The sequence below is a fragment of the Mastacembelus armatus genome, chromosome 12 (genome assembly GCF_900324485.2).
Source record: "Mastacembelus armatus chromosome 12, fMasArm1.2, whole genome shotgun sequence".
In the NCBI taxonomy this organism is placed as follows: Eukaryota; Metazoa; Chordata; class Actinopteri; order Synbranchiformes; family Mastacembelidae; genus Mastacembelus; species Mastacembelus armatus.
The window spans coordinates 3,576,071-3,590,236 of record NC_046644.1 but is presented as its reverse complement, the minus strand read 5'-3'; the positions used below and the strand labels follow the sequence as shown (position 1 = coordinate 3,590,236).

Genomic DNA, 14,166 nt, shown 5'->3' with positions numbered 1-14,166 from the left:
GGTTGGCTGAATGCCAACACTCACTCCAAACTTTATTTCAGCTGCATATTTTATTACCTGCACATTGAAGTCTGCTCTATCGTGCTTTCTTTTGGACTTGTGTTACACCAGTTACAGCTTAGCATGAACATAAACATTTTCACTTTTTTGGCTGTACAGTATTATATTAAGTTGTGCCAAACGTACCATCTAACTCTAATGACTATTCAATAGAATGACAGTAAATTAACATGTATGAGTCACTTTGCTATATAAGTCACACAACAAGCCAGAGTACTAAAAACAGTGTGACTTATATTGTAGAAAATACGGTAGTTTAAAACTGAATTGAAATTAAAACTGAAAATTATAGGAAACTAGAAACATTTAGATCCTGTGTGAGAACTCTGACTTGTGGAGATTACACTTTGTAAGCTCTTTTATTTTCTGACACATTTTATCCTTTTGGTGGTAGACCACCGGCTTTTTGCGGATATTTAAACGATCCCTATCAAGGGATCACCCAGTTATTTGTTAACATATATAGTTTTCAACAAACAAAAATAAAATTGAACACTAGTACTTCTTGCACATTTTTTTTTTAATCTGTATATTTGTCTAATGAAATTTCTCTGGAAAACAGAGCAGGCAGCTATGTCTAGGATCCGACGTGCATGACGTCATTCTCATTATCACCCAATAGTGTGCTTGAAAAAGTAAAGGTGTTCGCACCAAACCCCTCCAGCTCCATTCCCAAACAGTGCAAAGAAAATTACATACAGTAAATTAACACAAGTTAGTGGTCCCTATACTTCATTTTTCAGCAAGATATAACACACGTTATATCACAGTGAAACAGTATTTTATAGGTAACATAGTAACACACTACTTTATAGGTAATGTTAATCATTATTATTTTATGAGATAACTTACATTCTCTGTCATTAACATGACTGATGCCCTATTTTGTGAGATGTACCCAATAAATATGTTTTCACAAATTTAACATCTGTTGTATTGCCAGACACTCATCAATTTTTGAAGATTTGACCCCATAAAAACAAGCTACCCACTAGATAACACTTGTTTGCTAGCAAACATCATTTAACAATGGAGTGCTGTATGCATATAATTGATAGAGTTGGCCCATCACTCTATTTACACACACAGGATGGCCAAGGTTTATTGCAAGTGTTTTCATATGGAAAGACCTTATAACACAGTAAAGAGTCTTGTAGCTGATAAGGCAGTGCAGAGATTCTGCTTGGTTCCTGGGGAATCTTCTGGTAATGCCCCACAGAGTGCTGGCTACCACAGAGACTGCTACAAAACTTTATTAATATGACAAAGATAAAACAAGCCCAGGAGGGAAGAGAAAAGGCATTTTTGATTCAAAACCTAACTGTCAAAGAAGGTTGGTATCAAACATGCAATGAAAACTGTGGATGTAGATCTTGACTTCAAACTTCAACAAATCTTACACTTTGAATCTGTAAACAAAGAATGGAAATTAGAAATGGAAGTTGGTCTGATATTTTACACAACATTTTTGAGAAGAGTTTTGTTGTATCACACAAGCTTTCTATATCATTCTCAGATTAGCAACATAAAGTCTCAGCTGAAGCTCGAAGGACTGAAGGTTATCCATTTAATAAATCACATCACTGCATTCTTACTCACCTTGTTCTGCCACAGGAAAGAGGCATGTGTACACATTTGTACACATTTATGCAGTCAACAAAAAAAGCTACCTGTGAGCCATACTGCAAAAATTGGGGATTAACGTTAGCAAATGAGAAAAATACCTAGGTCATTTCTACTTCAGCCATGCACAATGCTGAACTAGTGAGCACTAGTTTGTAAGTGCTAACACTACCTTTTACAGAACGTCGTTATATGTCTGAACAAAATGTACATAAGTAACAAGTTGCAAACATTTCCCAAAGACATTAATACTTACCTGTACATGCCGGACTCAGCCGGTACGAGGTTGTTTGTGTCGCTCAGCTGATTTCCTCAGTTGAGCAGCCAACCTCATTATCACTAGCCAATTAACTAACAATCAAAATTTAAGCGTGCTATTGGTTCGCATGATAAAGTTGGCCGCAGCGTTTGATTATAAATTTAACAAAGTTAAATGTATGACTTTCGATAAATGTGCAAGAAATTTGAGTGGTGAAAGCATCTGATCAGGAATGAAATTATCTTAAATTCAGAAAGCAGTGTTATCGTTTGATGGGGATCTTTACTTTGAAAAACTAAAGCAGATATGTGGCCTCGGCCCACCACCAACTATTTATGATTAGGAGTTAGAAACCTGTCTTTTATTTTGGATTTTATTTTTGGTTAGGTAATTTCAGGGTTTGTGTAGCACCTTTTGTTTATTGTTTTGGACCAGGCTCATCTCCAAAGCGAAATAAAACCGCTACCTTGATTTCATCTGTTACTACTTGGGAGTGAGAGAAAGGGGTGAAGGGTGGACGCATGGTCTGTCTAGTATGACATAACACTGGGAAAGTGTAGAAAGAAAGAAACTAAGTTTGGGAGACGTGTGGGACATAATGGCAAGCAGGATTAGGGAGATACACCTAAACACCTAAGGAAGTGTTGAGTGTATGGCAGCAAGTATTAAAACTAAATGCAAAGTGGTAAACTCTATGGATGAGAAGAATAATCAGGGAGGTATTTGTTCAGCATGGTGAAAAGAGCAGAAAGAAACCAACATTGAACAGTCATAAATTAGTGCACCTAAATGCAGGAAAAACTGTTAACTGAGGGTAGATTTAAGAAGTCGGCTCATAATGCCTGAGATACTACCAATCTAAGACCAGATCTTGTGCTGACGTAAGAAATATAGCAGATTGTGTATTTTGTGGAATTTATAGGAAAATGCTGTAGAAATGGCATTAGAGAGGAAGAAGCTTAGATAAACAGAACCAATTTTCACATGTTGTTGCAAAGGGTCTGAGTACTAATGTACTGTATTTTGTGGACTATAGTTGCACTTTTTTTTACTCCTTTGACTTGTCCTGCGACTTATACAGCAAAGCGACTGATATGTGTGTATTTACAGTATTTTTGTTGAGTAGTCACTAGTGTTAGATGGAACTCTTGACTCAATTGAAGATACAGTGGGTACGGAAAGTATTCAGACCCCTTTAAATTTTTCACTCTTTGTGTCATTGCTGCCATTTGCCAAAATCAAAAAAGTTCATTTTATTTCTCACTAATGTACACTCAGCACCCCATCTTGACAGAAAAAAACAGAAATGTAGAAATTTTTGCAAGTTTATTAAAAAAGAAAAACTGAAATATCACATGGTCATAAGTATTCAGACCCTGTGCTCAGTATTGAGTAGAAGCACCCTTTTGAGGTAGTATAGCCATGAGTCTTCTTAGGAATGATGCAACAAGTTTTTCACACCTGGATTTGGGGATCCTCTGCCATTCTTCCTTGCAGATCCTCTCCAGTTCTGTCAGGTTGGATGGTGAACGTTGGTGGACAGCCATTTTCAGGTCTCTCCAGAGATGTTCAACTGGGTTTAGGTCAGGGCTCTGGCTGGGCCAGTCAAGAACGGTCACAGAGTTGTTCCGAAGCCACTGCTTTGTTATTTTAGCTGTGTGCTTAGGGTCATTGTCCTGTTGAAAGGTGAACCTTCGGCCCAGTCTGAGGTCCTGAGCACTCTGGAAGAGGTTTTCTTCCAGGATATCTCTGTACTTGGCCGCATTCATCTTTCCTTCAATTGCAACCAGTCGTCCTGTCCCTGCAGCTGAAAAACACCCCCACAACACGATGCTCTCACCACCATGTTTCACTGTAGGGATTGTATTGGGCAGGTGATGAGCAGTGCCTGGTTTTCTCCACACATACCGCTTAGAATTAACACTAAAAAGTTCAATCTTGGTCGCATCAGACCAGAGAATCTTATTTCTCATAGTCTGGGAGTCCTTCATGTGTTTTTTGGCAAACTCTATGTGGGCTTTCATGTGTCTTGCACTGAGGAGAGGCTTCCGTCGGGCCCCTCTGCCATAAAGCCCCGACTGGTGGAGGGCTGCAGTGATAGTTGACTTTGTGGAACTTTCTCCCATCTCCCTACGGCATCTCTGGAGCTCAGCCACAGTGATCTTTGGGTTCTTCTTTACCTCTCTCACCAAGGCTCTTCTCCCACGACTGCTCAGTTTGGCTGGATGACCAGGTCTAGGAAGAGTTCTGGTCGTCCCAAACTTTTTCCATTTGAGGATTATGGAGGCCACTGTGCTCTTAGGAACCTTGAGTGCTGCAGAAATTCTTTTGTAACCTTGGCCAGATCTGTGCCTTGCCACAATTCTGTCTCTGAGATCCTTGGGCAGTTCCTTCGACCTCATGATTCTCATTTGCTCTGACATGCACTGTGAGCTGTAAGGTCTTATATAGACAGGTGTGTGCCTTTCCTAATCAAGTCCAATCAGTTTAATTAAACACAGCTGGACTCCAATGAGGGAGGAGCACCATCTCAAGGAGGATCAGAAGAAATGGACAGCATGTGAGTTAAATATGAGTGTCACTGCAAAGGGTCTGAATACTTATGACCATGTGATATTTCAGTTTTTCTTTTTTAATAAACTTGCAAAAATTTCTACATATCTGTTTTTTTCTGTCAATATGGGGTACTGAGTGTACATTAATGAGAAATAAAATGAACTTTTTTGATTTTGGCAAATGGCAGCAATGACACAAAGAGTGAAAAATTTAAAGGGGTCTGAATACTTTCCGTACCCACTGTAACTGTATCGCTAAAAAAAAAAAAAAAAAAAAGCCTATTTTTATAGTTTAAACCCTAAATATGCCCCCAAATATACTCCCAAAACACCTTTTAATTTCAAACTCAGCTTAATATATTATTAGTAAATAAATTAGTGACCTAAATTAGTAGATTATATTGTTCTTAAGAATTTAATTGAAAAATTATATATTGTTAAAAAAAAAACAAAAAAAAAACAAAAACATAAAAAAATGTGGAGGATATTTCCATGAAACTGAGTGGGTTTCCACAAACAATTAGGTTCTAAGGAAAAAAAAAAAATCTGTGAATGACTGAGGCCACAAACTCTGAACCGGGACTGTTGGGGTACACTGTCCTTCAAAGACTTTAAAGTGCAGATAATAAAGTAGTAAAAGCAAAAGTTGAAATTTCACTGCCTTACACTATGAGGCTATAGCAGTAATGCCAGTAACACATTGAAATTTGGCAACCGAGCAAGCCTTCTTTTCAATGTTATGCTCAATGCTAGGAAAGAGAATTGAAAGCTGGTGCTAAAAGGGTTAGTAATAATGTAGTGGTGAGGGGTTGGCGAATACGCTGGCGTGTTTTGTGGCATCGCCTCCTCATATCGCCGAAACAAACTTATATTACTCTGTCAGTTGTGATCATACAGATAAGAGCAATATATCATTTGAATCTGTAAAGAGTCTAGTTTTATTTGTACACACTCATAATAACAACAAAATGGTGTGCTTTTGGAAAATAAAGAAAGCAGACAGCGTGCGCTCTCTGTCTTCTCTGTCACCTGTCTTCAGATACATAAATAAAACAACCTGAATCTCAGCAAATACTTGCCTCAAAGACATGAGAAATATATATGTAGAAAGTTTGCAATGTCTTCATTTAAATTAAACAATTCAAAATTCGAAACAAGTTTAGAACAAATCATCTCTTTTTTTTGTAATCCGTATGAAAGTAATGAGCAGCACGGTTTCTCCTGTCTCACCTCATTATAGCTAATGTGATTCTGCCTTGCACTGAGAGCGCCGTTCATATGAAACAAAGCACCCCAAGAAATGGCATAAAACATCAAGCTTCATCATAGAATTTGCTCACCTTTTCTGCACATTTGGATGATGGCAAGCTACGTGGGCGAAGAAGAATTTTGGATGGTTCCGGACAGCGACAAAGTGTTTACTCAGAGGAATAACGCGACTCAGATGACGAACGTTTGCATCTGCATTGCATTGCAGTAATTCTCTCTCAGCCACATTCTTGACTGAAAGGCTCAGTATGCAGCTCATTATGTGGGTCTTTGTCTTCTCAGGTGAATCACATAATTATTATTCACATATGCCTTTTCTACTAAAAAAGTGTCTTAGAAAATTTAAATCAGTGCATTGTTTTCTGTGAATGAGTGAACAAGATGATTTTCACATCATTGTGAAGCAAACACTTTTGGCTACACGATGCATTTCTCAAAAGAACCAATGTTCTTTGTGTGTTTTATGGCCTTATTTCAGTGACTTAAAAATTGTAGTTTTTCACTAACCATGCATAAACACTGTTTTCTCAAAAACACCATCATATATAAACCATGTATAAACATGCTGCTCACATATTATTGTAGCCCAGTTTGTGGTGATTACAGTGTTATCAGACTTTAGCCATTAATATGTTTAAAAGCAACTGAAAAAAGCACAAATGTCAGGGCATGTCAAAACTTGTCCAGGGCCCCAAAACACCGTTAGACCCCAGAGGGTTAAAAGCTCCTGGTACAGGAAATATCTAGCTGGACACTAAGGCCACATTTACACTGACATTAAAAAAAGCACATCTCTCTTATTTATTTCAATGTTGGTTCCCCTTCTGCTGCATAGTCGTATAGTGTCACCCAGGAAGGTGCTACGCTGACCAATCAAATCATACTAACTGTCCATCACTTCTCCCAATTACCTCAACATAAAGTACCGCAAGCCTAAAATTCTCCTCTCACTGAGACGATAGAGAAATGAGTGTTTAACCCTTCTTTCATCTAATTCCAAATAAAGCTTCATACTATGCTATACAGAGATGCATGACTGAGAGCTGGTCATGCTGGTAAAAATCACACAGATGGATAACCTTGTTTTACACAAAGCACCAGGAAGAGATCAAATGTTACACAAGAACTCTGCTGCTTCACAGGAGGACTAAAGTCAGTCACTAGTTTCTTTGGTTTTTGAGAAATATTCTCTTGTGACAACAGAATTTCATTCAATCATTCTAGAGAGGAAAGTGATATATACCTCCACGTACAAATCCATTGGTGGCGATGGCAGAGGTGGAGAGGCCAGTGATTGTTGTCACTATGGTAGCCATGACAACAATCAAACAGGAGAGAGCTGCAGAAATAAAACAAAGTACAAGCTTTACAAATCTCTTAAATGAAAAGAATGTGCAAAACACTTAACAGTTTCCCAGTAGCACTTCCAAACACTCAGAGTTCTGTGAAAAGTAACACCATAGCCACGAAGAGATGAGATGAGCTACTGCAGCAAAGTCTGCCACATATGCCACTTTGTGGTGATATTTCACATCAAAGTGGAGAATTATCAACAAGTGCTGGGGCGGTCAGGGCATTATGGAGTTGTGTTGTGTGTGTGAGAAGTGAAAAGCAAACTGATATGGAGTGTTGAACACAGGGTCTGAAATTACCACCCTGTGAGTGCCAAAATGTCAGTAAATAAGGACTGTGTGCCACACATGCAGTCTTTGTCACATCAAAGTACAACACTGGCTGTGTGTGTCAAACTCCTGACCAAAGCAGTCAGACTCCTGACAGCCTGACTGTTTTGTTTCTCTGTAGCCTGGTTTACCAAACATTATTTAAAAGGTAAGTACCAAAATTACCAACTAAAGGAAAAAAGGAACATCAAGATCAGTTTTCACAAATAAAAACATATTTATCACTTGAAACCTTTGACTTTTTTTATGTGGCTAGATTTGGAGCTGTGTCTTAATGGTTATCTGCATAGGTATTGCTTTTATAATCTCTTCTACTTGTCTTTTTTAAAACTTGGGTTCATTTAAAATTTTTTAAAAATCTTTTTTATTGGAATTATTTCAGGTTCAGTTCAGTTCAATTTTGTTATATACAAGTTTACATTTGATTGAATCTTTTTTTTTTTTTACTGCTGAGTTTTAACCTTGATTGTGAAAAGGTTGTTGTTCTGATTTCTCTATACCCAGCCCAGAATCACTGTCTACTAGCTGGCTGTTTTGGATGTTATTAACATAAACTAACATTCATTCATAAATTAACATTCATGACCTCCAACTCTGCTGTGATAATGAGGTGAACATAAGTCATCACCTCCATCCAACTAGAATTGGACCTAATGAATAAATAACTCTCCAGCCCATCTACACTGAATGTTGGCCACTACTGGAAATAAAAGACAGTATGCAGAACTATATAAACCAGAGTATGACCCTCAATGGGATGGAAAGGAACCTAATATTCCAAAGTTTAGACATCAACTAGATATTTCAAAATTGTAGGATAGTGTTTATGTAACAGTCATTTTATTAAACATAGCTAGTGGCAGATTGCTTAGATTTAGCACAGTTGTTTTCATTCAGGTGACTAACAAAAAGAGGCCATGTCTATGGCTGCTTTTGCTTTAACATTTCTTTCAACTTTACCAGATGTGAATATGTAATTGTTTTGAAAATGCTCTACTTACCGATTCCAGCCTGACCCACAATCCACGACATGCGGATGAAAAGCATCACACCCCAAATATTCAACATGCAGCGTACCTAAAGGGAGGAGGAGCTGTTACTGATGGTAATTGAGATTGGACAGGTTCAATGTTATTAATTTTCTAGTGAGGGACTACTGCAGTGCTGATATATTGATGATATGATTATTTGATACAACATATAGAAAGATTTTCACTGTACATGTTTTGGGGAAGACAGAGAAGTGTGCACAAATTAGCATGTGGGTACATGTGGCTCATGCCACCTAAACTACAAGAATGTCATTACATAGAGAAGGAGCCTTTAGTTATACACAGTTCATTGTCTGTTTTTAGAAATGTTTTCAAACAAATGACAGAAAAAGCTTTTTTCAGTCACTGTTTGATATATTAGTTCAGGGCCAAGTTGGTGGTGTTAAGTTGTCCAGAGTTGGTGTTATCACAAAAAAAGACAGCATGACCACCATGAAGGCTTAAACACCACACTACTGGTTTATGTCCTTGCACTCCTTTTGCATTGGTTTTGAATAGCCCAGGAGATTTAATTAACTAAGGATAGCTCTTTCCTACACAGAAAATGCATGCATAAACAAACTGAATGAATTGTGATGAATTTCTTCATTATTTTGTTGACAAAGTGGACTCTGTTTGGCAGAACATTAGCATCAACATCTAATGGTCTTGACGTAGTATGCTCCTCTCCTGTGCCCTGCTCTGTGTTTGAGCCAGTGTCCCTATCTCTCCTCTCTCATCGAGCGGCTGTCCCCAACCAACTGCCCTCTGGACCTTATTCCATCCAGGGGGCTTAAACAGGTTTTTAACACAGTGGGGCCATGTCTCCTCTTGTTCATTAACAACTGCCTCTGCTCAGGGTCTATCGAAGATGTGTTCAAGCATGCTTCTTCTCAAGAAATCTAATCTTGATCCTGCACTTTTTACAAGCAATTTTTAGACCAGTGTCCCATTTACCTTTCCTATCTAAAGTTTTGGAAAAATATGTTTTCATCATTCTTTTCATTCATTCTTTTTTGGAAAAAAATGCATGTCTTTGAAAAATTCCAATCTGGCTTTAGAACACGTCACAGCACTGAATCCGCTCTCCTGAAGGTTCAGAATGATATTCTCCTGTCCCTTGATTCTAAGAAACCTGTGCTGCTAGTGATGCTGGACAGGTCAGCCTTCAGGGACCTGTGCTATAGTGGTTTAGGACCTATTTAACAAATATGTTACTTTCTCACTTATGATTGGTGCTCATTCCTCCTCTCCAGCTCTGACCTCTGGTGTGCCACAGGGTTCCATTTTGGGCCCTGTTCTATTTTCTCTGTACACGTTACCTTTAAGGTCGATTATTGCGAAATTCAATGTTTCCTTTCATCTGTATGCAGATGATTTACAAATCTATCTGCCAGTTGTTTCAAATTCTTCTCATGCACTCATATCCAGCCACAACTTAAATTTCCATAAACAAATTAACTCAAGGCAAACTTTTTTCAGCGACGCCTCCTTGCAAAGGTTAAGCCCTTTCTGAACTGCAGTGACCTGGAGAAGGCCATTCACGCTTTTATTAGTTTCCAGCTTGATTATTGCAACACTCTTCATGTAGGCATTAACCAAGTTTGTCTGTATCACTTGCAACTTGTTCAGAATGCTGCAGCCCGCTTGCTGACTAACACTGAAAAGCATGATCATATCACCCCTGTCCTGTACTCCCTCCACAGGTCAGAAATCAGTTTAAGCTTCTGTTGTTTGTTTTTAGTGCAATTAATGGCCTGGCACCTTCATATTCATGTGAGATTTTAAACTCTCACTAACCCAGCTGAGTTCTGCATTCTGCTGGCCAACATCTGCTAGAGGTCCCACGATCGAGGGGCCGTTTCCTCTTGTCCATCAGTTGGGTGATTGTTTCTTTGCAGTGGCAGGTCTCAAACTCTGGAATTCTCTGCCCATTGAGTTATGTACCCTCACTTATTCAGAATGGCTTTTGGTGGCTCATAGCATCACGCTGCCATTTGTCTGTGTTTTTGGTGTATTTACTTTTTTTTTTTTGTTTTTTTTTTTTTTTTAAATTGTATATATGATTTTTTTTAGTCAACTTTTAATGTTAGAAGCACTTTGGTCAGCTTAGTTTTTTGTAAGGTGCTATATAAATAGAGGTTGACTGATTGATTGACTGAATTTCAGATTTAAAAAACCTGTTTAATTTACTTTGAATGCTATATTTAAATATAGTGTTACTCTTCAAAGCACAGTGTGTGCCCACAAACATGCTGAATGCATTTCCTTCTTCTTCAAGGGTATTAATATGGAATATATAAAGTCTATATTAAAAATGATTCATTGAGTCAAACTACTCAAACATTTGCCCAGTCTGCAAAAAAATAAACCCAGTTATGAATTAAAAGGCATACTATTTAAACAGTTACTTTTTCAATTAAAGTTTTCCAGTAGAGACTTTATTCTCATGTCTATCTGGATTATATAACATTACAGCTTTTTTTTTTGCTTTTTGCTGTAACTGAACTCATCTAAATGTTAAAACAGAGATTGTGCTGGGAACTTTAAACAACAATGGAGGAAATTCAGTGGTAACAGAAAAGGTAGCAACCCTACCTCTTTTCTATTTTATTATTTTTACTTACTATGTTTATTGATTTCTATATATTTTATTTAATATGTAATCTATTGTAAGTTTATTTCAAATTGAAATTATTGTTAGGCAACTGAGATCACACTTTGGTAACAGTTCCAAAATTTAGAAAATGTGTAAATAAAAACCAAAAAAACAACAACAAAAAAAAAACAATTTGTTCCTAATCAGTATTTATTGCCTACCTGCTACTTACATGTATTTAACCATACTACAATGTTTGCATTTGTTGGTTAAATTGCTTAAACCTGGTAACAAAATCTAAAATTATTTTTTGGTTGCTTTGCTACTAACACTTACAAACTCAAAAAACTTTCTTTTCTCATTCTGTTGAAGAGTACAGAACTTAAAAAAAAAAAAAAAATCACCAGCAGTGTCAGGAGTATAGTTTTAGGGGGTTTATCTGGCCCTGATCAAAGACCCAGCTGGGTATTACACTTCGAGGTTATATAAACATCCTCCAACAGTTGATAAAAGCAATTATGAACCAGAGGACACAAGAATTAGTGCAAGGTTTATATTAGAGAGGAAGTAAGGACTAGTCATGCCAAAAATAAAAGTGAGATGATAATATCCAGACAAATCTAACATTGAAAAATTAATCCTGACTGTACTTTCAAAAAAAAAAATATAGAAATAAAATAAAAAAATAAATAAATGTGTAGGGCACTGAACACATTTTTCAGTTGTTATGAGTGACTTCTTCCTCAGTGGTTTAACCACTAATAAACCACCACTACTACTAGTAATTCATACTCATCTAAAATCCTTAACGCTGTGCTATGTTACTGCACACAGTTTGAATTATACTAACAAGAGCAGGTGTCTTTAACTCCAGTCCTCAAGGGCCACTGTTGTGCTTGTTTTCCAGCTGTCCCTGCCCTACCCACTGCTGATTACCTGGATCAGGTGTGTTCAGTCAATCACAAGCTGCAAGGGCAGGGATAGTTGGAAAAGAAGCAGGACAGTGGCCCTCAAGGACTAGAGTTAGAGACCTCTGATATAGAGGCACATTTAACAGCTGTGACCCACTTAGTTTAAGTGAATATTAGGACATATATACATGAGCAAAAGCATAAAAACAACACATTAAGATTAACATAGCCATTGAATTTGTTGGTCACCATTACGGTAAGTTAGAGTATAGAGTAAATCACTATAGAAGAAAGCTTTTTTTTTTTTTTTTTCCCCCCAAATCCACAGCATTTCAAAAGTAGCTTACCAACACCCCCTTAATCCAGCCAAACTTAACCACTCCTTTGGACTCAGCTATTTCTTTAGCAGTAGCTTCCTCAGCTGGAGTCAACTCATCACCATTGGCAAATCCATCCTCAAATGGCTCCTAAAAAGTAAAAACAAAAACAAAAACAAGATTACATATGAGACACTGATGTTGTCCCCCATGGCCCACTGAACAGAGGGAAACCTGGATTTCAAAATCACTTAACATCATATCCTTAGGGCAAAACATCTAAATTTGGTCAAAAAGGTAGAATCATGGGTGTAGCTGAGGTGAGACAAGGAGGCATTCTCCTTGAATAAGTCTGATAGGATGATACAATGTAAAGCAAACATACTTTTTGTACCCTAATTTCTCTTTAACATAAAAAAAAACATTCTCACAATCTAGTAGTAGTAAATGTAAATTAAAAATAAATACTGGTAGAAGTGGTAGAAAAAAAATTGTCATTGCCATACTTAACTGTCCTAACAAGAGAAGGTAAAACCCCTTATCAGCTGTATGCAAACGTTAAAGAGGCCTACACTTCTACTGCCTTACTACAAGGTAGGTCTGACTACAACATAGTCTAAAGCCTGATACATACTCTACGAGAAGCAAGAAATTTCTTTTTCAAGGTGGCATGAACAAAATTTGTTCTTGTTCTTGCCAAGACATTTCATACTCCACGAGAAACTCAACTGCCGAACTCCTGGGAGGTTCCGCCCACTGCAGCTTACGTCACGCGCGCTCAGCATTGTGGGAATCTGACAGAAACTGTAATACAGTGATAAGATATTGGCTATCGTCGTGTTTTACGAAAGACGCGCTCCTCCGTACACAACGTATCCTCCATCCACAAATTATTTGCCATTTGTGTGTCTTCATATGCCTTACAAGATGTGTTATAAACATTTTCATAATTCCTCACTGCCTCGGGGAGCGGCTCCTCAAAACTATCCATTGCTATGACAACCGCCAGCTGAAAAAGCGAGAAGACAACATTTCCGCTTTCCGCATTAACTACGACCACTTCAAATTTCTGACCAATCACACAATAGTTGTCGGACACCACCCAAGAAAAAAAGTTCTGCCCAGATGACGTGTTGAGAACAAGCTGCGAGACCTCCCAAACAAGGGCAGCAAGAAAAAAAAAGACATTTTTTTCCTCACAGCCCTGGGAGAGAGCACAAATTTCTCACTTCTTGTGAAGTATGTAAAGGCCTTTATAAACACTGTGTACTGAAGCAGGAGAAAAGCAAGTTAAGGAGAATTACAAAAACAAAATACAACACATCAGAAAAAAAAAAGAACAATCAAGCACAAAATGTACTTTCTGCCTGCCTAGCCACGCCCATTCATTCTTCCTCAGTGTCTCCTCTTTCATTTCCTCCTCCTCATCTTACACCAGTGTGCATCTGAGCAGCGTGCAGCCTGATACTAAAATTCTTTAAAATAATTTTTTCCCCTCAATCTACACTCAGTGCCAAATGAAAACAGAATTTTAGGAATGTTTGTACATTTATTAAAAAGAAAAGACTGAAATATCACATTTACATAAGTATTCAAACCCTTTGCAACAATTAGCTCAGATACTTCCAATTTCTCTTGATCAATACTGAGATGTTTCTACACCTTGATGGGAGTCCACCTGTGATAAATTAAACTGATTGGACATGATTTCGAAAAGTACACACCTCTCTATAGAAGGCCTCACAGCTGCGTATAAGAACAAAAACCAAGCCATGAGGTCAAAGGAACTGCTTCCAAAGCTCAGAGACAGGATTATTGATAGGCACAGAGCAGGGGAAGGTTATAAAAACATTTTGCTGC

The 14,166-nt window shown here is 37.7% G+C and overlaps 1 protein-coding gene across 2 annotated transcripts in view; it reads right to left on the bottom strand.

The window, feature by feature from the left end:
- The window catches only part of slc12a2 (solute carrier family 12 member 2), a 71,133-nt gene that overhangs the window by 42,217 nt on the left and 14,750 nt on the right, over positions 1-14,166 (bottom strand). For both annotated transcript variants that reach the window (XM_026296683.1, XM_026296684.1), the window contains exons 2-4: positions 12,337-12,456; positions 8,450-8,525; positions 7,010-7,105 (exon numbers count right to left, since the gene is read on the bottom strand). In XM_026296683.1, coding sequence (XP_026152468.1) covers positions 7,010-7,105; positions 8,450-8,525; positions 12,337-12,456 — 292 coding nt within the window. The remainder of the gene's footprint in view (positions 1-7,009; positions 7,106-8,449; positions 8,526-12,336; positions 12,457-14,166) is intronic.